General features: G+C 46.0%; 1 protein-coding gene across 4 annotated transcripts in view; it reads left to right on the top strand.

The window, feature by feature from the left end:
• Nucleotides 1-5,556: 5,556 nt before the first annotated feature.
• The window catches only part of PRRX1 (paired related homeobox 1), a 73,941-nt gene continuing 52,691 nt past the window's right edge, over nucleotides 5,557-26,806 (top strand). For 2 of the 4 annotated variants that reach the window (XM_079918283.1, XM_079918282.1), the window contains exon 1: nucleotides 5,557-6,240. In XM_079918283.1, coding sequence (XP_079774409.1) covers nucleotides 6,000-6,240 — 241 coding nt within the window. In that variant the 5' untranslated portion in view covers nucleotides 5,557-5,999. Of the gene's footprint in view, nucleotides 6,241-19,792; nucleotides 25,364-26,806 lie in introns of those variants that run through there. The other 2 variants (XM_079918281.1, XM_079918280.1) reach the window with 2 other exon arrangements.

Raw genomic sequence — 26,806 nt, 5'->3', positions numbered from 1 at the left:
AGACTCATTGATGAACAAGTGGTAGTTGACCCATGAAAGTATATGAGATCTTTTAGTAACGACCTGTTTACTGGAAAGGACAGTGAGGATGAGGGACAGAACTCTTGGTAATATCAATATTTAAGGAGTAAGCTGATGAAAAGGAACACTCTACGAAGGCCAAGAAGAAGTGGTCATTGAAACAGAGAACCAGGAGAAGAAATTCCAAAAAGAGAGTGCTCAATACTGTCAATTAGAGCGAAGGCACTTGGCAAAGGAAAGTCTGAGAGTACTCATTGCATTTGCCAATGTGCAGGTCCCCAGTGTCTTCAGTAGCACGTGCAAAGTCAGTGTCCAGTGGTTTGAGGAGGAGACAGCTCTAAGTGAAACTGCACTAGGTCCTACGTGAATATGTTGGCCCTCCCAAACTGCAACAAAATGAACCTATTACCAGCTTGCTACCTGGAAATGTGTTTTTAGTCCTACTTCCTTTGATTACTGCAAAATGCCAAAATAATCCAATAGGGCTATTGGATGGAGGTGGGTGTGGGTAGAGAGCATTCACCCATGCATAGGAGAAATGTTCCTGAGATGCCACTTATGATAAGAAGAACCAGAACGGGGAGGGCAAAGGAGAGTTTTTCTCAAGTCTGGCATAAAATCTCCTCGGAAACACTAAAATATGAGAACCCTGAAGAATCTATCTTGCATTTTACTCTTTTCCCCTTTTTTATTGCTAATGAATATATACTAGAATGTCAACCATGAGCAGGAAAGCACTTCCACCCCTATAGCATGTTATTTGCATGAGGGTGGTATTGTCTTGTTTACATGTCATGGAACCTACGACCTGTCACACGTGATTATCATGTCAGCTTATTAACATGTCAGAGAGTACAACTCCTGGCTTCCACCTCAGAGGGGAAACTGCTTAGGGTGTGTGGGGGGGGGCATTCTGCTAGCCAGATGAGGCAGAGTTCTGCTAGCTTCCAGTGCCAGGGAAATCCTGGACAATAATCAATACCAAACCTAACTATGAATAGGACCACACAAGGGCACATAACTGGGAACCAAACCTCCTTCCTACTTTGGTCTGATCTCTTGGCAAGTTTCCTTGCTAGTCCGAGCTTTGCTCCCACTTACTTGGGGAGGAATCTAGACACAGGAGTTATTTTTAAAAAGGATAGGGCAGAAGGAAGGGTTGGAAAGCCACTCGCAGATCCTGGAGGGATCATGAAGAAGAGGGTTCTGGTTAATTACATGATCCAGGGCTTCACATTTTAATAATCATTGATTGATGGATGGAAGTCAAAGAAAAAGCCAGGGAAAGATCTACACACGTTTAGAGATTTTGAGTTAGAAATGCTCTCCTTCTAACTTTTCCGAAAAGGAAGTCACATGGTGAAAACAAAGTAGTGATTAGGTAACTAAACAGGCCACAGCATTCTCTGAGGACTTCTAAGTTCCCAGGCCAGGCCTGCCGCTTGCCTGGGAGATGAGCATGTGCTCCCGGCCACAGCTTCTCCTCCCCTGACATCTTTCTGCCAGATGGTCATTCTCTAATTCTAGAGGTGCTTGGCCCTCCTGGTTCCTGCAACCTGAGCCGAGAGAACTTTGATCCACCAATTTCCCCCTCCCTCCACCCCTCTGGCGAGCAGGGCCTGGCGCCTGGACGCAGGGAGAGGCCAGGCGTGGAGACCCTTGGCACTCTGAGAAGGAGCTCCGTGGCCCGCCTCTGTGTGCCCGAGGTACAGCGTCTGCGCTGGCTCCGAGGGTTCCGCGTCAGCCTTCTCCCGCCTGGCCAGCTGGCAGCACGAACCGACGCCTTTCACCATTTACCGGGTGAATGCGCTCCTTGCTCATGAATCTCCCTGTAGGGTTATCCGGCTGGTTTTTAATTACAGTCCAGAATCTCAACAAATAACAAATGTTTTGTGTAAACATAATAAGGGTGTGGATCCAATCCACTAGCAATTGTTAATAGAAAAAAATAAAAACTAAAAAACTCCACAAAGACCTAAACAAGAAAAAAATATCAATTCTGCAGGGTCTATGCCTCCAGGATTTGCTTTCTTGGGGACCCTCCCAGAGCGTCCTCCCAACTCACCCCGCCGCCCCAGCTCCCTGTGGTGAGAACTACGGATACCCTGGGAAGGAATGGCCTTCTGGAGCGGTGAAGAGTCCCCGGAGCCTTATCCGCAGGATTCCAAAATAAGCATGCCGGGACTGCCAGAGGGGCCCTGCCGCCTGTCTCCAGACCCTGTCTCAAGCTGGCATCTCCCTTCCCTTGGACACCCCGGGAGTCTGCCCCCTAGTTCCAACTTCTTCTGGGCTTGGAGGACACTCTGTCAGCCCTTCTCCTGCCACGTAGTCCTCAAATGCCACCCCTGGAGGGGGACTCCGGGGCCTCAGGACTCTAGCGCAGCGCCGAGAGCTGCGCTGTGGCAGCTGGGCCAACCCCACACAGTCTGCTGGTATTTGAACTCTCACTCCGGAAGACATTTTGGGAAAATATTGTGCATAGAAATGTATAGATGTATATATGTGTACATATACACACATATATATGCATGTATATGTAATTTGGTCGACAAATGCTAAGCAAATGTGCCCAGTGTTTTTGTTGAAACCGTTAGCATCTTAGTTGGTATTGGTATAATTGGTTGATATTATTATAAGTATGGCAAGTGGATGATGTAAAGGGAGCGCCCGATCCCCTTGGAAAACACAGCGGAACACAAGTGGAGACATCTGATTGTTTCCAACTGCCCGTATCTCCCCTGTCGCTACCTCTCGGTCACCAACCAGGCTGACGGCACACTCTGGACAAGGCAACTTCCTCCGAAGGGCGATCTCCCCTCATATGACTGAGATCAATGTGTCTTCAGGGGAAGCGGCAAGTCCTGGGGGTGTCAGAAGCCCCTAGTCCCTTATCCAGACCTTTGTCACAAAAGGCAGTTCGGTTGGTATCAAGGACGAAAAGAAACATTAAAATACAACTGTGTAATGAGGGTGGAGAAGGAGGGAAAGGCTAGGGCCTGCTCCATTTCTGGGAAGATCCGAAGAGGCTGACTCGGCTGCGGGGACATTCCCAGCCGTGCCTCGCGGGGCGTGGAGAGAAGGGAGAAACGGCCGGCCCCTCAGCCCTTTCACCTAAGCTCATGCAGCGGGACGCCGGCTGAAAACCTCTCTATGCGATTAAGTCACGTCCATTCCAGCCGGTGGCACTGACACATGTGCGCTCGGCTTAGGCGCGCGCAGCCAACGGTTTTGGAAATCTCCGCGCAAGGCACCCGCCTGCAACGCTCCCACTCCGGCGGGCCCACCTGGGAGCTCGGCCGTCTCCCACCGGCATCCCGCTAGCCCTGCCGCGCAGCTCGCCCCAGCCCAGACGCGGACAGATGTTTACTGCTTAGAGCCCCGACCACTGGGGAGACGGAGCGACGGGCTCTGCGCACCACGCGGCGCTGGCTGGGCTCTGGGGCTCGCGGTCCGGGTGCGAGCGGGCCGCGGGGGAGGGCGAAGGGATGGAAAGAGGAGGGAGGGAGTGGGTGGGCTAATGATGAAAAAGTCTCCTCCATCCCGGCTTCTTAATTAAATGCATGGAAAGAACCGAGGCGAGCACATCTGGTTTCAATCTGCAGCCCTTTGATGGCATCAAATGTTCTTTTCCTAGATCAGGGCTGGAAGTTCTGGGCGAACTGTGGCCGTTTGGAGCCCAGAAACCATTTACACACACTCGGACCCTTCTTTCTCTCCAGTCGAGCCTCTGGGCTATAGGAGAAAAAGGGAAAAAAAAGAAAAAAAAAAAGTTTAGTAATCAAGGGAGTGAGGGAATATGTGTGTGTGTGTGTGTGTTTAACGAACATAAAACGCCACAAATAAACACTTAATATTTTACTTACTAGTCATATAGTAACTCATTTCTAATGAGACTATTAAAGCTGTACCAAATTCCAACAGGTCATGAAAAAATCGCTCAGCACCTCTCTGTCCTCTGTCAAGTTAGGGCTCAGCATTAGAACGACAAAGCATTATCCGTAGACTTAGATGGGGGTTCGTCCACCCCTCTCCGTCCTTCCTCCCTCCTCCACCCCCAGGGCAGCCGGACTGTACCCTGAACCTCCGCTGGAGCCTCCGCCCGCAGCTGGCTCTAGGAGTGCCCCTGCTTCCTCCGCATCTGGGCAGCGCGACCCTCTCGGCTTAGCGTCGTAGCCTGGGGAAGCGACCTTGGCCGCACCAAAGAGGTTACGAAATTGGCCAGCGTGGGGGGAAGGGGAGCAATTATGACAAACTCCTAGAGTCCTTTCTTCCAGCTAAATAAATATGTAAATTTCCTACTGCCTGGCCCCGGGATTCCTAGCGGCGCGGAAAGACTCGAATCGATTCAGTGCCTTCTAGATCTCCCCCAACCTGCCTTCAGTCCACGGAGGAAGCGTGGGAGAGCCTTCCATTATGATCACTCCTGTCATTTTATTACATTATTTAATAGGCTGCCTCTACAGGGCCAAATGCAGCCTTAATATGCTTGCTGTCTCCCTTGTTCTCAGACGCTCTTCCAGCCCCACCACCCAAAAATTGTTAGAACAGCAGGAAACGTAAAAAAAAAAAAAAAAAAGGCAGAGGGAGAAGAAAATTTGATTGAGATAGTTGTGGATTTTTTCCAACAAGTTTCCCCGCAGCTGTTATCAAAACATGCAAATGAGATTTTCCAACAGGATCTTAAACAAATCTGGAGGAGTTAATGCCGAAGCAAAATAATCAGCCCGTTTGAAGTGACTATGGGTTTCAGTTTGTCTTTTCTCCCCGTGATACTATTGCAGGGGAATGATAATTAGACCTTTACTTAAAAAATCTGAAGGGGCTCTCGCGCTTTCTTTTCCCTCCCTTTTCTCCCCCTCCTCCCTCTCTCCCTCTCTCGCTCCCTCCCTCTCTCCTTCTCTCTTGCTCAGAAGTTGGCAAAGGGGGTTTTCTTAATCAGACTGTTTTTTTGGTCCGAGGGAAAGGAGGAAGAAGGAGATTGTGATGGAGAAAAGGGGTCTGTAAAACGTCAGGCACCACACAAAGGCTTTGCCACGTAATTACAGGCTCCTATTAAGTCGAGATCTGCCCTCCCAGGGGTCTCCAATTTTCTTGTATTCCCTACAAAGCCTCCTCTGCATGCCAGTTTGTGCCTTTTGAAGTGCCAGAGAGCTTCTTGATCCAACTGAGAAGGAAAAAGGAGCTCAGCAAGAAGAGGGGGAGAGGGAGAAGGGAACGGGGAAACCCACCACCACCCTCCTTCGGACTCTTGGAGCCCTTTTTTTTTTTTTTTTTTTTCCTTACGAAAAGTAAAGTGAGAATCCTGCTCTCCAATACATCTGCAAGACATCACCCTCTCCTCCTGAAACTTTAGTCACTCCTGAGAATCCACAGGAGTGCAGAGAGGGGGAACACGTTTTCTTGAAGATGTTTTAAAGCTGGAACAAGCCTTCTTCTGTTGGTGCTTGAACTCTTGCCTGGGAATAACTTTTTTAACCTTAAAAAAAAAACCCACTTTGATTCTTCTCTCCCACCCCTTCTTCTCTGTTCTTCTGTTTGCCTAACTCCCCCGCCCTGCTGGCCTCCCCTTTCCTCTCTCCCCCTTATTATTATTTTTAGTGTGTGCGCGTGGACGCTTTTGGAGAGCTGGAAGGGATTTTTTTCTCCTGACTTGAACATAGGGTGACTTTTAATTTTATTTTTTGGTGTGGATTATCTCTTTGGACCCCACCGGACTTGGCCTCAGGAAGGCAACCGAGGCTGTCGAAGGCTGCTGGTGCAGAACGCTCTGCTCTACACAAGGGGGTCCCCCGCCCTCCTTCCACTTTTTTTTTTTGTTCTTCCCCTCCTTCTCTCTCTCTCTCTCTCTCTCTCTCTCTCTCTCTCTCTCCACTCCCCCCCTCTCTTCCCCACTCTTCTCCTCTCCCCCCTCGCGCCCACAGCGTTTGGTGTTGATTCGAGCGGGAAGAGGGGGGTGGGTGGGATCGGAGGGGGAGACCATGACCTCCAGCTACGGGCACGTTCTGGAGCGGCAACCGGCGCTGGGCGGCCGCTTGGACAGCCCGGGCAACCTCGACACCCTGCAGGCGAAAAAGAACTTCTCCGTTAGTCACCTGCTAGACCTGGAGGAAGCCGGGGACATGGTGGCGGCGCAGGCGGACGAGAGCGTGGGCGAGGCCGGCCGGAGCCTACTGGAGTCGCCGGGACTCACCAGCGGCAGCGACACCCCGCAACAGGACAGTGAGTGAGGGGCGCATGCCCGCGGGGGTGTGTGTCCCGGGTCGAGGGCGGGGGTCCGGGCTGGGCGGCTGGAGCCCGCCTGGGGCCAGGGGGAGAAAGTCAGGAACCAGGAGGGGTTGGTGGCAGTGGCCGGAGGAATGGCCGGTCACAGACAGAGGGAAAAGGATGAGAAAAGGAGGGCTCCGCGGAGGACGGAGCCAGGGCGGACGCTGGAGGGAGGCCCTGCGATTGGGGTCAGGGACTCTGCCCGCCGCAGACTCTCGCCGAAGCCGACTGCGCTGCCTCTCCGTCCCGAACGAGTGCGGCTGCCAGATCTTCCCGCTTGCGGGGCGACGGGGCTGGGCTGGAAAAGGGTCCCAGAGCGGTGCAAATTCGGGGAGCCCGCCCTGTTTGGGAAAGCATTGGGTTAAAGATGCTGAGTCGAGTTCGGAGGGCTTCTTCCGGGTGGCGTAAGCGGGTTGGAGGGCAGACGGGACAGAGGTGGCAGAGGGCACCGCGTAAATCGAGCTAGACCCGCGCTGCTCTGGCTGGGCACCGCGCGCGGGCTCCGAAGGCCGGGTGTGCCGGAGAGGCGGCGCCGGAGCGCCCGGCTAGAAAGCCGGATCCGCTCTCTGTCCCCGGAGCCACTCTCTGTCCCCGGCTGTTGCGGACACCTGCATAAGGGTTTGAGACCCCCGGTAGAATGAAAGACCTGAATGACACGGGAAGACTCAGGCGAAGCAAAGGTAGTGTCCTTTAGGGGTGACACCCGAGCTGCCGCCCCGCATGAGCCCGCACGGGAGAGATGCGCTGGGGAAGCGCGGAGCACTGTGTCGCATTGAAGGAGCTCTCCCTACTGGCCCCAAAATTTCCAGAAAAGTCCATGTATAATCTCCCTTCCGCAACCTACCTGATTGGTATCGTGCCCCCAAGGAAATCTCACCTCGCGTTATTAGCTGTACCTCAAAAAACGTGACTCCAAGTGTATCCATACGTCCTGGAGTCTATAACAGACCTGTCACCTGGCTCATCACAGGTGACATGGGGTTGGATATTTCCTAAACAAGGTTGTTAGAACTTGGCTGGAAGGTTTTAAATGAGGCTGATCCCTTTCCATGCCATTATTTGCTGACTGCTGTTTCGTCTTGGAACCTGGAGCCTGTGGAACCAGGGGGTCCACTGGAATTCTGTGCTTTTCCAAAAACAGTGCCAAGGTCAGATTCTCAGAAAACAGATAGCAAAGCAAACGGGACTTAGAAACAGCTGGAAGCAAGGCCTGTGAAAAATGGTGGGAGGGCCAAGCTGAAACAGGCCGCAGGGAGAGCCCATCTCTACCGCAGGCTGCCTGCTGTTCGCCCTGCATCCTTGGTCCAGGCCTGGGCTCCCTTATAGTTTTTTAGCCAAAAGCAAACTGGGGCCGATCCACCCTACGACGCGCAGAGGCAGAGGGTGATGGGGAGTCTGACTTTGCCTGACACTAGGGAAAAACTGGGCAACTCTGAGGAGTGAAGACCCTGTATCCCCAAGTCCCGGATAATGCCTGGGTGCAGAGGCCTCCTTGTTGAGGTTACTGGTTTCTGGGGAGCTTTCTGGGGAGCTGCTCAGGCCCAGCACAGCCAGGCAGCATGACTCAACCACCGAAGGCGTAGGCACTTGTAGCTCAAGAAAATGCACTGCAAAATAATATTATTTGAAAACACTTTACTAGGGAATATTTAAACATACAAAGAGTAGCGCGAATAGTATTATGAATTTCCATGTGCCTATTACCCAGCTTCACTAATTCTGCAAATTCTGCCGTTTTTTGTTTTGCCATGGCTAATTATTAATCACAACGTTTGTCACTATTCGGAGAACTGAAGGCTGGAGCCACAACAGAAAACAACGTTGTGAAGAAACTGCTGTATAGAAAATCAGGGTGCGGCAAGGGAGATCAGCCAGGGCTGCTTTGCCCCAAAAGCAAGCGGAGGGCTGTGTAAAGCAGGCCCAGGGTCAGTGGCCGCAGCAAGCCCAGGGCCCACGCAGGCCAGGGCTGGAGAGATGCTGACGGTTCCTGTCGTTTGACTTTAAGTGGACACAAAGAGAGGGGAGTTCGAGTTCATGGTGGCCTTCTAGTGGGTACAGAGCAAGACTGGGCTGAGGAGGCCAGCTGGGAAGCACCCCCAAGCTGAGGCGAGGCCACAGTGGTGGGGAGGCAGCCCAGGGATGGCTCTTTCAAGACCCAGGCCTGGCGCAGCTAAGGCTGCGTTGAGCACGTGACAACCGCGGGATGGTTGGGGACAGGCAAAGGGCAGCAGGCAGAGTTGGGGACCCGTTTGTCCTGAGGGAAAGGGATGACACCTTTGGGAACCTGCCTGCTTGATACTTGAGCACTTCACAGAGTTTCTAGTAGTAAGGAGGCCTAGTGGGGAGTGACCCCAGAAAGGAAACAGATTCTGGGGGAGAGGGTGTTTGAGGAAGAATGGTAGACAAACAGTTCCAGAGGGAGGTCGCAGAATGCAGAGCGAGGTGATGGGAATGAGCTGATGGACAGACACCTGGGGCTGAGAAAGTAGCCGGGAAAACACACACACCCAACCCCCCCCCCCCCCACACACACACGCCAGAGGCCTTGCTTTCTGGAGATGACCAGGGCCTATCCTAACAAATAGTAGTTGCTTTTAGAAGCAATGTTTCCTCAACCTCCTTCCCCATCTCTGGGATGAGAATAAGAGGGTTTGGTAAGTTGAGTGATAGCAAGTGTCCAGGAGGACCTTTGTCCTTAGTCTTGGGACCCAACCAGGAGATGCCAAGGAACCTGTCATGAGCTACCTAGAAGTCAGGACCAGTGGAGCCCTGCTGGGCCTCCAGTCCACTGTGGACGGTGAGGGTCAGACTGTGAATCAGAGAAGAGAGGAGTCTCCAGGCAGGGTGTTAGAGCTAGGCTGCCAGCTGCAAGACACAGAGGAGGGCACCGAGAGTCAGGCGCTTTGAGCAGCCTGCTGGGAGTCTGCTCCAGAGTGAGAAATCATAATCTCCTTTGCAGAGATGAGGAACATTTAAAAGACACCTTTTCCTCTTAGAGCTATATAGAAACAGGTCCTTCCTAAATTTTCTGTTCAGCTGAAATAAGTAAAACAGACTCTACTTACACTTGCAATGTTAGATCATTAATACTGCAAATTTTTCTGAATTACAAACTGGACCCATCTTAGCAAAGAGGAGCCACGTACTGTCCAAAGTGAAGGCTTCCCGCTGATCTCCTGCACTCCACACCACAATTCTGTCCCCCCCTTTTTTATTCACTTCACTTTCCTCTCTGTTGAAGGATTTCTTTCTCCTTTTACTGATACTCCCAGCCTAGTAAATTTCTCAAACTTCTCGGTTCAAATATCTTAAGTGTTTAAAGAAACGGTTCTTTAACATGGTTAGAAATCCAGTGGCTAATGGGGGAGTGTGGAGTGAGAAGGGGGTGGTGGTAGAACAGGGGTAGTCAGGGAGAGGAAAGAGAAACAGGTCATAAAAATAGGCAGACCTACTTCTAGGAGGACGGTGCATCCCGCTGTCATTTCTTAATCTGAACTTCTGCAAACTCTTAAAAAAAAAAAAAAAAAGCGCCTGCCTTCCACGTTCCCAACCTCTAAATTAGTGAAACCAGATTGTCCTAATAAGACCTTTCGTTGGAAACACATGTAGTCATAAAAAGGTAGACGGAAAGTCAATTAGACACGCGTGCACACTAGCACACATTCACAAGGCTGTTCTAAGTGTGCACCGGGCGCAGCTGGACCGCGGGACACGGCGGGATGCAAATGCAGAACAGCGGCGCGGGGAAATCGATTTGTCACAAAGGGAGAGGTGTAAACGCGGCGCGAAGGAATCACCCGCCCAATGCGCCTGCCACATTCCCGGGGGCCCGTCTCTGCCGACTCTTCTAGGCCAGAGAAACGCCCAGGAGAGCGGGACCTTTCTCCAGGGCGCTCCCTGCTTGGAATTCATATCGGAACATCAATTCCACTGGAGTCTCAATATTTGCAACACCTACAGCGCCAAGAAATTTTCCTATGCGGCACCACCCTGGGGCCCCGGAGCCGGTGCCGCCACTCTGAATTTGGGCCTCAGTTATCTCGATTCAGGGGAGGGAGAGAACGAAATATACCGTTTTAAGCGTAGCCTGGAATTTTTTTCTCTTTAGAGGAGGCAGTGAAATCCAGGATCAAGGGAGGTCACTGAGTCCCCAAGGTTGAATGTCAAGTCCAGAAAAGAGGTTGAGAATCCTGTTTACCTTACATGCAGAAGCAAGGGGCTTAATGGCCTCCTCTTACCGTTTCGGAGAAATTGACCGCCTAGTGACTCCCTCCCGCTTTGGAGCGAAGGGCGCTTGGAGTTTGAAGCTTCGGGGAGGGGAGCCTCTAAAGTCCGAGGCCCCGGCTGCCAATACTCCCTGGGGCTCCAGATCCCCCAGGTCTAGAAGACAGTGAGTCACTGGCTCCACCGTTCACTTCACTGAGGAGGCCCTGCCCAAGGCTCCGGAGCGCCTTTCCCGCACCTTGGGCGTCGCGCAAACCTGCATTTTTGCTCGGCGACCTTAACCTTCCCCGGGCAAGCTCAGGTCAGAGCGTAGGGGCGTCAGACGGGGAGCAGTAGGTCACTCGGGTCCCTGCAGTTCCTTCGTCTTCCCAGGGGCGTCATTTTAGATTTTACAACACGAGTAAATAAATCATCTCCAAACCAACAAGATGTCACCCCCCTCCAGCCCCCTGCGAAAAAACCCCAGCAATTTCAGAGCCAAGGAGATCTTCCTATTCCACTGGCTCAGATCAGCTCAGATCCGAATTTTGAAGCCGCTCTGGTCAGCAGACACCTCCGGGAACCTTTTTCAGTTTTAAATAACATCTATAGATTTTCAACGATGAGGATCCCTAGACCCATTTGAATTTTCTTTTAAAAGATGTGTTTCTTTTACAGTTCCTCTCCCATATCCTGTTTACCTGCTCCCTCCTTCAGCAGGGCCGACAGTCAAATCAGACCTCCACCTCCTGGAGAACCCCTCTCCTTCGCGGGGGCGCCAGGGACGCGGGTACGAGGAAGTTGCAAATCCGTGCGCGCCTGTGCGTGCGCGGCGAACCCCGCGTGCCTCTCGCTCCTGGCGGTGCGGACTTTCAATGGCTCTGAGAATATATATTTATTTTTTACCCTTTAGGAGAGATGGAGTCAGCAAAAGCCATAAGAAGTACAATTTTTAGGAATCGGGGGAGTGTATTTGTAGAAAAGGATATAAGGCTTCCTTTTTTCTTTTTTTCTTTTGTCCCCCTGAGGGTGGATAAGGGGCCAACTCCCTGTTGCCACTTCGCGTCCAAACATTTACAGAACTACCTGTGATTGCGCGCCATTGTAATCCGATTGGACGCTCTTTGTCGAATTCTGGGTTTTAATTTGAAGCAGGGCGAGTGCCACTCTCATAGTTTTGGTACACTTTTAACTCCCTTTTCAACAATTCAGAGAAGATGCATATGTCAACAGCATTATTATATATCCACAAGAATCTGGATTCTTGTAAAATCCAATAGTTTGGTGAGCAGGCTAATAACACTCAGTTAAAAACCAACCACCTCAAAAAGTAATAATAATATCAACAAACTGCCACGAATTCCTTTTCTCGAAATGCTGTTTGTTATTAAATCAGTAAATGCGGAGAAACGTTGCTGAGACGTCTGAGGAGGGACAGTCATCGGTGTTTCAGGGTCAGTGGGTTTGTTTTCCAAACACACGTACGTTTTTGAGTAAGGAACCTCCACCGTGGTCTGGATACTAGTAGATTCTTGGCATTGTCATTTGTCTAATTTAGTGAGGCAGCCTCGGAAGTAGTCGTACAGAGAATTATGGCCTATCAATTTTAGGTTTAAGACAAAAAAGAAAAATCACTACATTTCACTTGTCCTGGAAGCACTTTTCTTGGTGAAAAAAATATCTGGGAAGCCGATTACAGGGGCAAGCCACTTTAGGGGAGGGGAGGGGAACAAAGGCACAAATGGTGGTGGGTTAGGGAAATTTTATGAAAGAAAATAAAGAAAACACGTCAGAACAAATCAATCACAAACACAAGTGACTTCTCAGAAGAGTCTGAGTACAACTAGAATCAAGGATTCTGCTGTTCCCGGAGTTCTCAAATACAGGAATTTATATAGGTCTGAGTTAGGACCAGAATGCAGTTCTCGGGCACTGGATAGCCTAGTCGCTTTGCTGCACCACGTAATGAGGGAGCTCTAATTCCCAAGAACTTTGGTCCTCATTTTTGCCATTATTGATTTCCCCAGACTCAGCTCCAAATGAGGAATGCATTTGAAAAATGTGTATTAATTTGAATCCCCAAGGCCCGAGTTATGAGAAAGAACAAGGACAGGTCCTCTGGTTCCTATTTTGTCTGCTTTCAAGGAGTTATTTGCAAGCGATTGGAAATGCTCTTAACTGCCGCCTGAGGAGAGACTACACCGAAACTCTCTTGCAGGAATGGCGGTCGCACCCGGCCAGAACCACAGGCTCTCTTCGACGCTCATCTATTTGGGGGAAGAGGGGCGGAAGACGTGGGGCGAGGGAGAATTAATTCAGTAATTCAGTGAAGAATTTTAACTTGTAAAATAAAGACACAGTATCTTAGATTTTAATGTTCTCCATCTCTGCCGGCCGGGACGAAGATGCGAAAACCGCCACCCCACCTCCGCCCTTTTCCTCCCAGTTCCAGGGGCACTGGGGCGCAGCGCTCGGCGAGGTGGAACGCACTCGCGAGCCTTACCAGACGCGCCTCTCCTTGCTCTCTCTCGCCGAAAGGGGGCGCATTCCTCCCAGGTCGGCGCTGGAACTTAACCCCGGCCTTCAAAAACCCTTGGACTCCCGCAGGAGAGAGAGATGTGCTGGAAGACCCCTCTACACAAGTAGCAAAAGATGGGAAATATCAATAGCGTGAAGTCGCTGCGGGGCCTGCGTAAATATATGCTACACATAAGTTTTAACGGAAACATGGTAACAGCTGGTAGGCTTTGTGCCTTCCTCTATTTTGAAACGAGGGTGGTCAGTATTCCAGGGTTAGCAGGAAGGGACAGGAGAAGAGTGGGACTAGATGAGCCTGGATAGGTGGGTGCTAGGGCTGATGCCTCGGTTCCAGTGGGAAGGAGAATGTTTGTCCCTGTGGAGGTGGGTGAGACATTTCTGTAGATGAACTCCAAGTATTTAAAGAAAGAGGGGCAGTTCTGAGAGACGGAGAGCAGCCAGTAGTAGTGAGATGCTGCAAAACTGCCACAGAAACCCTCAGTACCTGAAGTCCTTGGATAGGGCGGAACATTGGCCACCTTAGAGTTAGGCCATAGGGTTAGGGTAAGCCTCTTCCCCTCAAAGGAAGAACGGTAGCTGCCCCCGCCGTCTTTTATGTGCCTGCAGCTTGGGCACTCACAACCATTTCCAACCCCTGAATCTGACTCCTGGCCTCCACTGGTCCTTCCTTTTTGGGCAAGAGTTTCAAGAGACTTACAGGACAGATGAGGATACACCCTTGTACAACTTGGGATCTTCTACTTCTCTCTTGGTCTGTTTCTCACCCTGACATTGGAGGGTCAACAGGATAAGGCAATGCTGGGAACAACAAACTGACAGAATGAATATTTTGTCTTCGTAGCTTCGATGGTAGTTTATACACACCTTCCAAGATAATCTTGAGCTTGGGCGTTCACTAGGAACAGAAGCATGAGGCCAGAACTGGAAGGGAAATTGCTTTCCCTCAAACGTTTGTCTGAGAGAACATTCACCCCATTCACTTAATTTCTCATCATCAGTATGTCATTATATTTTAAAGGACCTCACAGTGCTGGAAGGTGGTGTAGTTATAAATAAGCATAACAACAGATGGGTACTCTTCCAGTACTCTGAATATACATGCGGAGGCCAAATCTATTCAAAGACGATTGAGATATACAACTTAAAGGCCAAGGGGCTCAACTCAATCAATTTTTGAGCCAGGATATGCTAAGTTCAATCAGCTTGACTATGGGCAAAGTAAAAGGCCTAGCCAGCACTTTAGATATATACAGAGAACATGTTTTCTCAAGTTTCCGTTGTATTTATCCACACAAATTCATGGTAGTCTGCAAAGGTCTCGGTAGAATTGGCTTGGGTCTGTTGAGTGATAGGGAGTCAGTGCCCCGGCCTCCTGAGCTTGTCCACCATCCTTTTCTTCTTTGCATTCATTCCCTGTGCCCCAACTGGCTGTCCAAGATCTGTCTGCTGTGGAGAAAACTGATGCTAGAGGCCACAGAAGCCTCTTAAATGCTGTTCTAGAATCCTCAGAAAAGGAGAGGGCTTTTGAACAAAATATGTAATGTACTAGGTATTTTCATGTATTTGTCCTCTCTGATGATTCATTTTATAATAGCCAGTTAGAGACTTCTTGGGGATTGAGGTTTGGGAAACTGGTTACTATTCTGCTTCTTTTCCAAGTAACTCATAAATATATGAAGTTGAAAGTTCTAGTGGGAACAGGCATTGAATCTAAATCTTTATACCTGGACATTGACATACATCACCATTAATCCAAACTGGGAGGTGACACTAAATGATTATGTACATTGTGACTTTTCTTTCCATTTTCTACCAGTGCTACTTCCCTAAATACTGGTCTGGATTACAGCAGTCACATACCACTGGGACAGGTGCCAGACTGTTGTCTGTGCTCAGTAAATGCTTATTAAGTGATAGAATGAGCTCCCTAAGTTTAGTGGATCCCCTTTCTAACCTAGCATAAGTACTAGGCCCCCTCCCCTCCTCTTCCCACTCTAAACCCTTTGCCTTGGAGATCTCCTCTAGGCTCACCATTTTAGTAACCATCTATATACTAATGACTCCCAGGATACAGCTTCAAGCCTCCCCCCCCTTGGAGCTGCAGATCTATATATGCATCTACCTATTGGACATTTCCATTTGAACAGCACAAAATGCTTCAACCTCAAAAACAACCTAAACATGGCACTAATGAGCTCCTTTTCCCAGTCTGATCCTCTCATAACTTTTTCTATTTTCCTGTATCAAAACATGTGGGTGCAACACTCAGAAACTTCAGACTCATCCTTGACTCCTTCCTTTATGCCTCTGTCCAATCCAACTCCAAATCCCAACAATTTTACCTTCTAAAATCCCTTGAATTCATCTCCTTTTTAAATCTTTACAATACCTCACCTGCACTGCTAAGCCAGCCTCCTAACTAAATGGGTCTGTCTGCATCCATGCTTGTCCTCCTCTATGTGTACATGATGGCAGAGTGGATATAATAGATCTTCAAAGAATATTGGTTGCATGAATGAGTGAATGCTAGTGCATTTTTTACAAATATATTTTTTAAAAAATCATGGCTCTCCTCTTCTTTAGAATTCACAATTGCTTTTCATTCTTTTCTATCTGAAGACCAAATTTTTGTCCTGTTCTTTTTTTAAAATCACTCTTTACTATATCTATATCTATATCTATATATATATATTTTTTTTTTTTCGGTACGTGGGCCTCTCACTGTTGTGGCCTCTCCCGTTGCGGAGCACAGGCTCCGGACGCGCAGGCTCAGCGGCCATGGCTCACAGGCCCAGCCGCTCTGCGGCATGTGGGATCTTCCCGGACCGGGGCACGAACCCGTGTCCCCTGCGTTGGCAGGCGGACTCTCAACCACTGCGCCACCAGGGAAGCCCTACAATCTGTATTTTTATCTCTGCCCCAGCAACCTGCTCATTCACACACAAATGCTGATTCGAACCATTCCCCTGCTTTTCCCTAGTATGCCAGTTAAGCTAGTACGTGTGCTCTAGTCTCTTTTCTGCTTCTTTGATTCTGATCTGAAATGTCCTTGCTCCATGCCTCTTTTTTACAAACCTACCCATGCTACCTTTCAAGGTTCTGCTTCCATCACCTCCTTGTGACATCTTCTTTGTCTGCTTCTTTTAGACCAAGCAAATCCCTTTTCTCAATGCTTACTGTAGAAATAATCAGTTCCTCTACAAGTACTGCTTAATTCTTTTCTAAATATTTTAAATTGTTAATTTACCTTGAGAATTTTCTTAAGATTAGAGACTTTTTTGGGCAGGGTTTATTCCACAGTTGTAGTAAGCAAATAAATCAAATAGATAATTTTAGGGAGGTATTGTATGATTCTTCTGTTTATGCAATCTCTAATGCAAGTAATTTTTAAAATATGAGTAATACCAAAGTGCAATACATGCTTATTTTAGACAATGTATTATTTTGCATTAAAAAGTTTAAATGGGAAAGTCAACTAAATTTCACCACCCTGAGGTAGACACAGGTAACAGTTAGATGTTAAAGTATTTCTTTTTTATTTTTTACACAATGTTTGTATTAATATTCTTTTTTAATATAAATTTATTTATTTTTATTTTTGGCTGCGTTGGGTCTTCTCTGCTGTGCACAGGCTTTCTCTAGTTGAGGCGAGCGGGGGCTACTCTTCGTTGCAGTGTGCAGGCTTCTCATTGAGGTGGCTTCTCTTGTGGAGCGTGGGCTTCAGTAGTTGTGACGCATGGGCTCAGTAGTTGTGGCTCGCGGGCTCTAGAGCGCAAACTCAGTAGTTGTGGCACACGGACTTAGTTGCTCTGTGGCATTTGGGATCTTCCCGGACCAGGGTTCGTACCTGTGTCCCCTGCATTGGTAGGCAGATTCTTAACCACTGTGCCACCAGGCAAACCCATGTACAACATTCTTGATGGCTGATTTTTCTTAATTTTTCAAAGACTGTGTTTCCCCCAAATTAAGAAAACACACACATGTTGAACCCACTTGCTCTCGTCAGAAAAGTTAAACAAACGCACAAACAACAAACAAAAGTTCTCCAAGAATGATGAGAGCTGTGACATCACAGTTATTTCCCAGCGTTCTCAAGTTCCAGTGGGTACATTTCCAGCAGTAAAGACCTTCAGAGTAAACAGTTTCTTTTTCTTTTCTGCTTGTTCTAGCTGGGAACCTTCCCTAGACATGAGCACATGTCTCCTTTTGAAATTGGAAAAGCCTGCATAATACCTAAAGGACATTCCAAGACCACAGTTGGAGAGCTACGGCTCAAAAAAAATCATTTTTACATGATTTAGTAAGAAAAGTGCCACAAAGCAAGTTGGGAAGAAAATATCTTAAGGGACTGAAATTTTTCTACTATTGTAGATCCCTGGATCTTGAATTTTCTTTTATTAAATATTTTAAGACTCATACATGCTTTTGTAGAAAAAAGAGGAGGAAAATGATATATATTTCTCTGTACCCTGTAGAATGATGATCAGGTTGGATAGCAACACATTCCAGGACACGGTAGTGTTTTTTGGCAGAAGAAGAAGCACTTAGAAAAATCAAAGACAATGCATTTATCCAGATATGAAAGTCTGCAGTCCCCCAGCCCTTATTTCAAGTGATAATTGCAGAGAAAATATAAATTGTTATTATGAAGTCTATGTAAAAATCATTCCCAGGCAAAATGATGTTGAAACATTTGCCTGATGAATGCAAATATTTTCTTTAGGGAAAGTATTAACAAATGATATAACATCATGCAGAACAAAATTTTAAAATTATAAATTAGATATAGCTAATAATTAATCTTTCTCTTTCTCATGAAAAAGGGGGAACAGGGAGAGTAATCATCGTTTTTGAGGATTAAAAATCACTCTTCCCCAATAAAAGTTTCTGCAGTTTCCCACATTGCCTAGTTTTAAAGGAGAAAAGAAGGAGAACCACCCAGAGAGCTCTTTGCCTATAACCAGATGTGCTGTTCAGCTGCTCTAATCCTCAAGTTCGAGGGAAGAACACAGGATGAATCCTTAACACATTTAAGAAATAAAATGTAATTTGGTTCATTAATCACGAAACTGAAATCTGCAGTTTCGCTACATATATTTCAAAGGCTGAATCCCTTTTGACAAGAGAAGAAGAAAATAATATCACTGCACGTTTGACTGTTACGCGTCTGTTCTAGCTTCCCTCAGGGAAGAAGAGATTTTTCCGTGCGTGATCATTTTTTACTCAGAATATATGAAGTGTTATTTAAATTTATATCTTTTTTTCCTTTACGCTAACATTCTCCTTTCTCAGGGTGATGAGAATATCTGTTGTCTGCACTGTTTTGGATTTTTCTTTTGTGTGTGTGTGTGTTTGAAGATTCAGGGCTACCTTGCACAGCCAGGAAATTCCAGCTGTGCTTGGGTAAAGCCTTAAAAGTACAATTGTTTAAACTGAATTAATATACTCAGGCTGCTGGTTTGCTTAATTCTTTTCCCTTATTACTTGTATAAATTGATGCCTTACTTGTCTTAAAGGATTAATAACATTAATAATAGGAATGATAAAGTGAGATAAAATATGAAACTGCTTCACAAACTCTAAGAACATGTGCCAGTGCTATTATGTTTTATAAAGGCAGTTCTAAGAAGTAGGTAGGGGTAGCATAATTATTTTTGTTTTACAGATAAGAAAACTGTGGCTTGGAGAATTTTAGTGAGCTACTGTTGAGTGACTTGAATCTTGATCAGGAATCTCTCCTGATCCCATTTTAATTTTTTTCATTGTATCCCACCACCTTTGATGTCAATCAGATTCTTTTAGATACATTATTATCTAGAGAAACAACACTGAGTTAGGAAGAGGGACCCCAGCATGCCACTTCATGACACACTGCCGTGCTGCACAAATCTCTTTTAATTCCTCTAGTTCTTATTCTTCGTTATAAACTGGGCATATAACTTCATTATAAACTGCCCATCTTCCTCATGGGAATGTAGCAGGCCAAAAAGACATTGCATTTGTGAAAATATTTGAGAAATAAAGGGCTAAATTTATGTACATTAGTATACCATAAGGAATCAAATGAAGGCTTTTCTAAATTAAGTTATCAAATAAAGATAAAAAACAAGAATGTATTTCAATACCTTTATATCCAATTCTCAAAAGCAAGAATACTTAATTTAGATTTAGGGGCACTAGGAAGTTCAAAGCATTTTACTTTGTTTTTAGACAAATCCATGTTAAATGATGGGTCTGCAATTTACTTACTGGTTGACTTTAGACACGTCTCTGGGTCTTGATTTTCTCATCTAAAAACCTGACACATTAATATCTATCACACAGGTTTATTGTTTGGAATGATGAGATGATGTAAACAAAGCCCCTGAATGCTTGCCCTTTCCCTGTTCTCTAATTCTACGACCTCTCCGACAAGTTCAGGCTCAGTTATGTATTCAATACGGTTTCCCAATCCATGCTGGAGGTCATTTAATGTCACTGAAATTAGGAATATTCCCATCCTCCAAAGTCACAGTCTTACAGCATGTCACTTACCGAGTGACTAGGGAGACATCCGTTTTTGATCAACAGTTCAGAGCTGATGCCTTAGGATTTTTAGTGACACTCCTAAGACCACACCATAAGTTCCTGGCAGAGCCAGGAGTCTGGCTCAGATGTTCCTGACTACGGTCACCTCTTTCAGGCCACCCTCCCCTTCTTTAGCATGAAACAGTATTGCACATCTTTTTAAACTTTGAGATGGGACCAACCTTTCATATTTCCACGTGCTTCATCCATCACTGAAGACTTTATCGTGACTGAAGCAGACAAACACCCATCCCCAAGTTAGACACTGAATTGAATGGAGAATATATGACATATGCTTAGGCTACCAGCTGTCAAGACTTCTCATCCCAGACCTGACACAGCCAGTAAGTTTCCAGGAGACCAATCACGTTAAATTTTCTCTGTAGTATAATATCTCTAACATAGCACTGTCATACCACTCCTCTGAGATTTCTGTGGGGTTTACTTAATTTTTTTGTACATGAATAATACTAAGTTAAATGTGATTATATATAAAGTTGCCATTCTTTTGCCAACTTAGATTTCCTAACCAGTTGAGTAAGATAAACATTCTGTTCTCAGTTTGATATGTGACCTGCTTTCATATGTATGGCTTTGAAATCTGATGAACCTGGAAGACATACAGACTGCATTTCTATATCATGAAGCATCCAGGACCCTTTATTTATTTTTTGCCAAGCAATTAACGATGAAATCTTCCTGGTATTTTTCTGTAATAGAACAGCATGGCTAATGCTTGTGGTGCATGTGGAGAAAATGGGTCACTGTGGGTGAGGCACTTTGAAGACGGTTTATTGCAAGACGTGTGCTAGCCGTCTAGAGAAGCAGGGTACCATGTACCTTCTGCACATGATAGATGAGAGGCAGATCATCTCTTAAACACGCTCAGTGGGTATTAGTCAGAGATTAGGAGCACAGCTTTGTTGGGAATATCAGTTCCGACATATGGAAAAGTGTTTGTGTGTTTGTTAAAAATGCTTTGTGTGCTTTACAGTGTTATGTAGTCTCTAATTGGGGGTGTAGATAACTGGGTTACTGCTTTCCTTTAGGGAGCATGGAGTCCTTCCTCATCCAGGAAAATTATGCTTTGGTCCTTATATTCTTCTTTTCTTTCTCCTATATATGTCTCTCCCATGTGCAGTTCATTTCTAATGATTTAGAGAAAAAGGATAAAGAGAAATAACAGGTAATCGGATTCTTTCTCTAATGCACTTGCAATCTAATCCTGTGTATCTTAAAGTGTGATCCCTAACTCACCCGCATGCATCAGAAAGAAGAACCTTAAAATGCAGATTCCAAGGCCCCATCCACACCCAGTGAATCAGAATCTACCAATCATGTGCATTCTAAATATCCTGGATGATTTTTATATGCCGCAAAGTTTGAAAACACTGACGTACACCACTTTCTCTCATAGTAATTGGTGTTGAATGATGTTTCTTTGTGACATCCACTGTGTTTTATGTGTTCCATTGTTATTGAACTCTCCCTAAGTGTCAATCTTATCTTTTCAACCAGGTGTATAAAGTTTTGAAGACAAGGGCAGAGAGGCAGGTATTTTCTAACTTCAGAGTGCTTCTCATGGTGCTTTTCATGTTGTAGATGGCTTAATAAAAAGCATTTATTAAATAAATGAATGCATGAACAAAGTGGGAGATAAAAAGAGCACACATAAAGCACTCACTAGGTGCCTGGCACTGTTTTAAATGCTTCACGTAAAACAAAGAAAAACAGTTTGAGGCAATTATTGGGGGTTGTAAAAATCCTATGATAAATTTTCAGTGATTGTTATCTCAGCTCTTCTTCTAGAAGAAAAATGTTAAAGAAGGGGCAACCTATCACACAGACACTAATATTTGCAATTTCACTTTAGTTTTAAGTAAGTTTTCAGATGAAAGCATGCCACATTTAGAAAGTTATAGTTCAGTATTTTGTATCTTTTTTTTTTTTACAAAGTCCTTCCTTTCTGATGGTTGATAAAGTACAGTTTTTCTAATATTTATGCAATTTTGTGTACTTATCTTCTACATGGTCTGAGAAAGCCAAGTTTTAATTTACCCTTTTTTCAGACATTGACTATGGGAAGGTTGTATTTTGAAATTTCAACATAACTTTTCCAAGTTTGCCATGTTTAGAGACAAATTTATTCCATTAGTGGGCACATACATTAGCTTGGCACATACTAAAGTTACATCTCAAATATCTCCTTTTAAGGTGTGTTCCAGGGCTTTTGCCCTAAATGGATTTTTCTGCTAAGTATCAGTCTTAGCTTTTTTCTACTGAAGTATATCTAATTCATAGCTTGCCGTTCAAAGAGTGTGGAGGAGATGTGGATAGCCTCTTAAATGACAGACCATTCAGTTAAAAAGGAACTGCATTTAGAAAGTCAGGGTTAGTGTGATTTTAGAAAGCTCAGAGGAAGAGAACAAGAAAGGAGGACCTTTGCAGAGATGAGAAGGGGCAAAAAACAAGGGGAAAGGCTTTCCTGGAGTCATATCTGCAGCAGAGACCACTGCTGAGTTACAGGCCTCTAAGCTCATCTGGGATCCTTTGGTGACCTAAACTTTGCTCTAGTGGTTTACGACATCACTGGCACCCCCTTAGTGGAATTACAACTTCATAATTTACAGTTAGCTGTTGTTTATTTTATATTTAATCATTTGTGGAGCATACTGGCAGTATACTCAGGGGAACTATGTGGTTGTGCTCCTGCAAATCTTGTTGCATAATTAAGTACGTAAGAAGTAATTCACCCAGTGTCATAACATCCCATATTTCAGGTCTTGCAGATGCTGGCCTTGGTTGTGATTGTCCTGAAAGTTAGCCCTGCTGACTCACCTTCTCAATGAGTTTTTCTTTGGGCTGAACAGTTACCAAAGACAGCTGGGCTTCCTGGTTTAAATACAGTTTTCTAAGTAGCAAGCATAATGCTTCCATAGAAAGATAATCCTCTATGTGATATTAACTTCTATGATGTAACTGTAAAATGTGTTTCTATTCCTATTAACCCAAAGAATGTTAAATGTATCAATGATATAACAAAGAAGGTTCTTGAGTTAGCAAAGGGAATTTGGATTAGTCTCTATATTTCTCTGTGTTTGGCCCTGCGGCTCAGAGATGCTACCACTTATCTAATGTCTTTGGATCTTTCAATGGAGGAAGGGAGCTAAGGGAAAGAAATTAGGATTTATTGAGCACTCATCATGACCAGGTACTGTGCTGGGTGATTTATACTACTTAATACTGTTTAAATTTTCACAATAATGCTGAGTGGTAGATATTGTCATGCCCGCTTTACAAATAGGGTTTTGAGACTCAGAAGGGGCAGAGCAACTTGCCTAAAGCCTCAGAGTTAATCCTGACAAAACCAGAACCTGTCTTGACACCTCTGGTAACCCATATTCTGTTATCCTATCACTTATCCTCCAGTGGCTAGAAAAGTGGAAGAAGATGATTGAGTTGAATGGCTTTTCTGTGACGTTTAGTCCGTGGAACACAGGACTCCTGTAACTGGGGTACTGGACTGTTCACTGGGCTTACAAGTTAAAAAATGCAAATAGTCCTTTAGAAAATTATAGTTTTGCAAAGAAAACCCCTCGTGTCACTGGATACTTCAATGACAGTTAAGCAGCAAAGTTGAGGTTAATTACAGGGCTCAGTGAACTTGACTGAAAGGGTGAGCTGAAGATAGTACCAGAGAAGAGATGAGGAGAGCCAGAGAGCTTTCCTCAAGATAAGGACTTGATTTTGATCATGGCTCTGACCTTGAACATGCCACCCAGCCCCTCTGAGCTATAATCCTCTCAAATAGAAAGCATATCGGTATAGTTTTTACAAGTCCATTGAAGATTAAATCAGGTATATATGGATCTTCTTTACCTTATCTCACGAGTGGTACACATCTTTTCAATTGTGTCAGGTCTAATACTGGATTAAATACCAGATTAAAATATTGAAACAAAATGACAGGTCCAAAATTTCTGGTTATATTCTTTCCTGCTATGGAAATGATTTTTTTTTATAGCAAAGAATAGGGTTTTATTTGAAAGAGTCAGTCTGATTTGGTTGTTTGGAATTGGAAATTCATTTTTCCAGATGCAATGTTATAAGTGGTGATTAGGGTCCCAGGAAGCCTCCAACAGACTAGTAAACGTATGATATAGATGAACAGTAGTGATGATGGAGGCATCCAGAGGGTTGTGTCCTGGAAGGAATTGTCTCAGGGGCTCAGTAGTGAGGAGGAAAGGGCTGTCTTTCCCTCTTTACTGGTATAGACCAGTGCTGGGAAAAGTTTAGAACTGGATGAATTTTCTCTCTAGCAGCCTTCTTTAGCACTTACCCTCTGACCACCAATGTATGAATTCAGCCCTTCTCTCCTGGTGCTCTCATGTCATTTATGGTGTGGTCTCTTTGCCCGGTTTCTTTAAGAATGCGACTGAGGTTTTGGTGCCTCAATCATCCTTCCTGCTCACCCCTCTTCTTTCTTAGTTCCCAGTGATAAACACACAGACAGTAGTTTAATGGGAAATGATATACTGAATTTTCATCATCTGGACCAACACTCAATAAACCCCAGGCAGCCCAAGGCCCCATCTTCTGAGATTTGCTGATGAAACAAAGTTGGAGGCCTAAGTTTAAGTCTGTCATGATTGTGGAACAGACTCCCATTCCATTGTCTTTTCTGTTCCTCTCACTCATTTCCTCATGTTTGACAACTATGTTTTGAGTACCTGCTGTGTACCAGTCACTATTCTAGGTTTTGGGGATGAAGCAGTGAAAAAGACAAATTGTTTCTTCTCATAAACCTTACATTCTCCTGGGAAAGAAAGGTGATAAACCTGTACATAAACGAACAACTAGATAAATGATTCAATTACACATGATGCTAAGTCCTATAAAGGAAATGAACAGGATTATACGAGCAAGGATATAATGAAAGGAAGGAGCTAACCATGAGGAGATGAGAATAAAGAGCCTCTCAGGCAGTGGGCGTAAACAGCAAGTGCAAAGGCCCTATGACAGGTACAAACTTTTTTTTTTTTTTTTTTGCGGTACGCGGGCCTCTCACCGTTGTGGCGTCTCCCATTGCGGAGCACAGGCTCCGGATGCGCAGGCTCCGGACGCGCAGGCTCCGGACGCGCAGGCCCAGCGGCCATGGCTCACGGGCCCAGCCGCTCCGCGGCATGTGGGATCTTCCCGGACCGGGGCACAAACCCGCGTCCCCTGCATTGGCAGGCGGACTCTCAACCACTGCGCCACCAGGGAAACCCAGGCAGGGCTGTTTTTTTTTTTACTTTTTTTTTTTTTTTTTTTGCTGTACGCGGGCCTCTCACTGTTGTGGCCTCTCACTGCTGTGGAGCACAGGCTCCGGACGCGCAGGCTCAGCGGCCATGGCTCACGGGCCCAGCCGCTCCGCGGCATGTGGGATCTTCCCGGATCGGGGCACAAACCCGTGTCTCCTGCATCGCCAGGCGGACTCTCAACCACTGCGCCACCAGGGAAGCCCTTCATTCCTTTTTTTTTTTTTTTTTTCTTTTGGCGGTACGTGGGCCTCTCACTGTTGTGGCCTCTCCTGCTGCGGAGCACAGGCTCCGGACACGCAGGCTCAGCGGCCATGGCTCACGGGCCCAGGCGCTCCGCGGCATGTGGAATCTTCCTGGACCGGGGCACAAACCCGCGTCCCCTGCATCGGCAGCTGGACTCTCAACCACTGCGCCACCAGGGAAGCCCAACAGGTACAACCTTGATGGGTCCAAGGGACAGAAAGAAGGTCAGTGTGACTGGAAGATAGCAAATGATAGGAGTTTGGCAGATGAGATCATAGACATAAGGAGGGGCCGGGTGATAGTGACCTTGTCGGTCACAGTGAGGCTGGGCTTATATTCTACGTGTGATGGCAGTGGGGAGCCCGTGGAGAGATTTAAGCTGGGGAGTTTTGTAATCTGATTGATGAATTTAAGAGAACAATATGACTGCTATATGGAAAATAGATATTAGAGGGGAAAGGAGAAGCAATTAGGAGGTTATTGCAACAGGCCAGGTCGGGGGCGATGGTGTTTTGAACCAGCTGTATGGATGAAGAGCTGAGCATCGGCGGCATTCACCCAGACTGCGCTTCCTATAGGGGCGTAGGAGGCTGATGGGAGCCAGCTGGCTTAGTAGATAAAAGAGGCCTCGCCTGGAGGACTGACCCCAGGTGCTTACTTTTCTTAGCCTCATCTTTTCTGTATTTCCTTAACCAGGTTTTCTCTCGAACTTGCAAGCCTTTTCTCAGGGAGCTCCCTGGAATCAGTTGACAAAGAAGAGGGAGTGGTTGGGTGCAGTGCAGTGTGAAATGTGGGCAATTTTTTTCTCGAGTTTGTGATTTGAAAAGTTTGAGCTTGTAATTCAGGTACTGCCTGTAATTTTCCCAGAAAGGAAGGATTCTGTTTTAAGTTTAAGTTCAAAAGCAGCCTCTTTGTAATTTAACAAAACATCAGAAGGTAGTGTTACTAACAACCACAATTCAGATACGTGATAACTGAAATGCCTTGAGACGTGCTTTGTATTTCCTCGGTTGGAGTTCCTCCCCTTTAGTGTGTGTGCATTAATGCAGTCAGAGGTCAGAAGCCAGTGAGGTCTTTTCTCCAAACAATGAAATAGTACGCAGAGTTCAGATGAGCTCAAATCAGAACATTTTACGTACCACTGGTCATCCAGCTAACAAGTATTTATTGTGTTCTGCACCATGTCAAGCACTTTGGAGGATACTAAAGATGCATATGACATAAGCTTTTGCCAAAAAAAGCCAATCATCTAATTGGTGAGATGAATCTACTACTGGCCCTCACACAGCTCACCTTCAGTGTAATTTTAACACGTCCAATCCTGAGATCACCAGTCCTCCATACCTTCCCTCCTCTTTTCCCCATCACTCAAGGGTACCTCGGGCTACCAGGTGGTGCCAGCTCAAACTTTCAACAGCAACTGCAGCTCCTTCCTGTCTCCTGTTCTACATGCCTGTTTCTCGGGGCAGACATCTTGTCTCACAGGGGCTTGATCAGACCTTTCCTTCCAGTTCTTTACAGAAGGAATTTTCTATGACCTGGAAGTGATTCTAAACTGGAGGAAGAATTTCAAACATGTAAGAAACCACTAGTTGGAAAGAAGACACTTTGAATAGATACATCTTGCTCTTATTTATTTTTTATTTTTAAAAATTTTTATTGGAGTA

The sequence above is a fragment of the Stenella coeruleoalba genome, assembly GCF_951394435.1.
Source record: "Stenella coeruleoalba genome assembly, chromosome: 1".
Lineage (NCBI taxonomy): Eukaryota > Metazoa > Chordata > Mammalia > Artiodactyla > Delphinidae > Stenella > Stenella coeruleoalba.
Note: the sequence above shows the minus strand (reverse complement) of the source record. Positions and strands in the feature narration are given on the sequence as shown.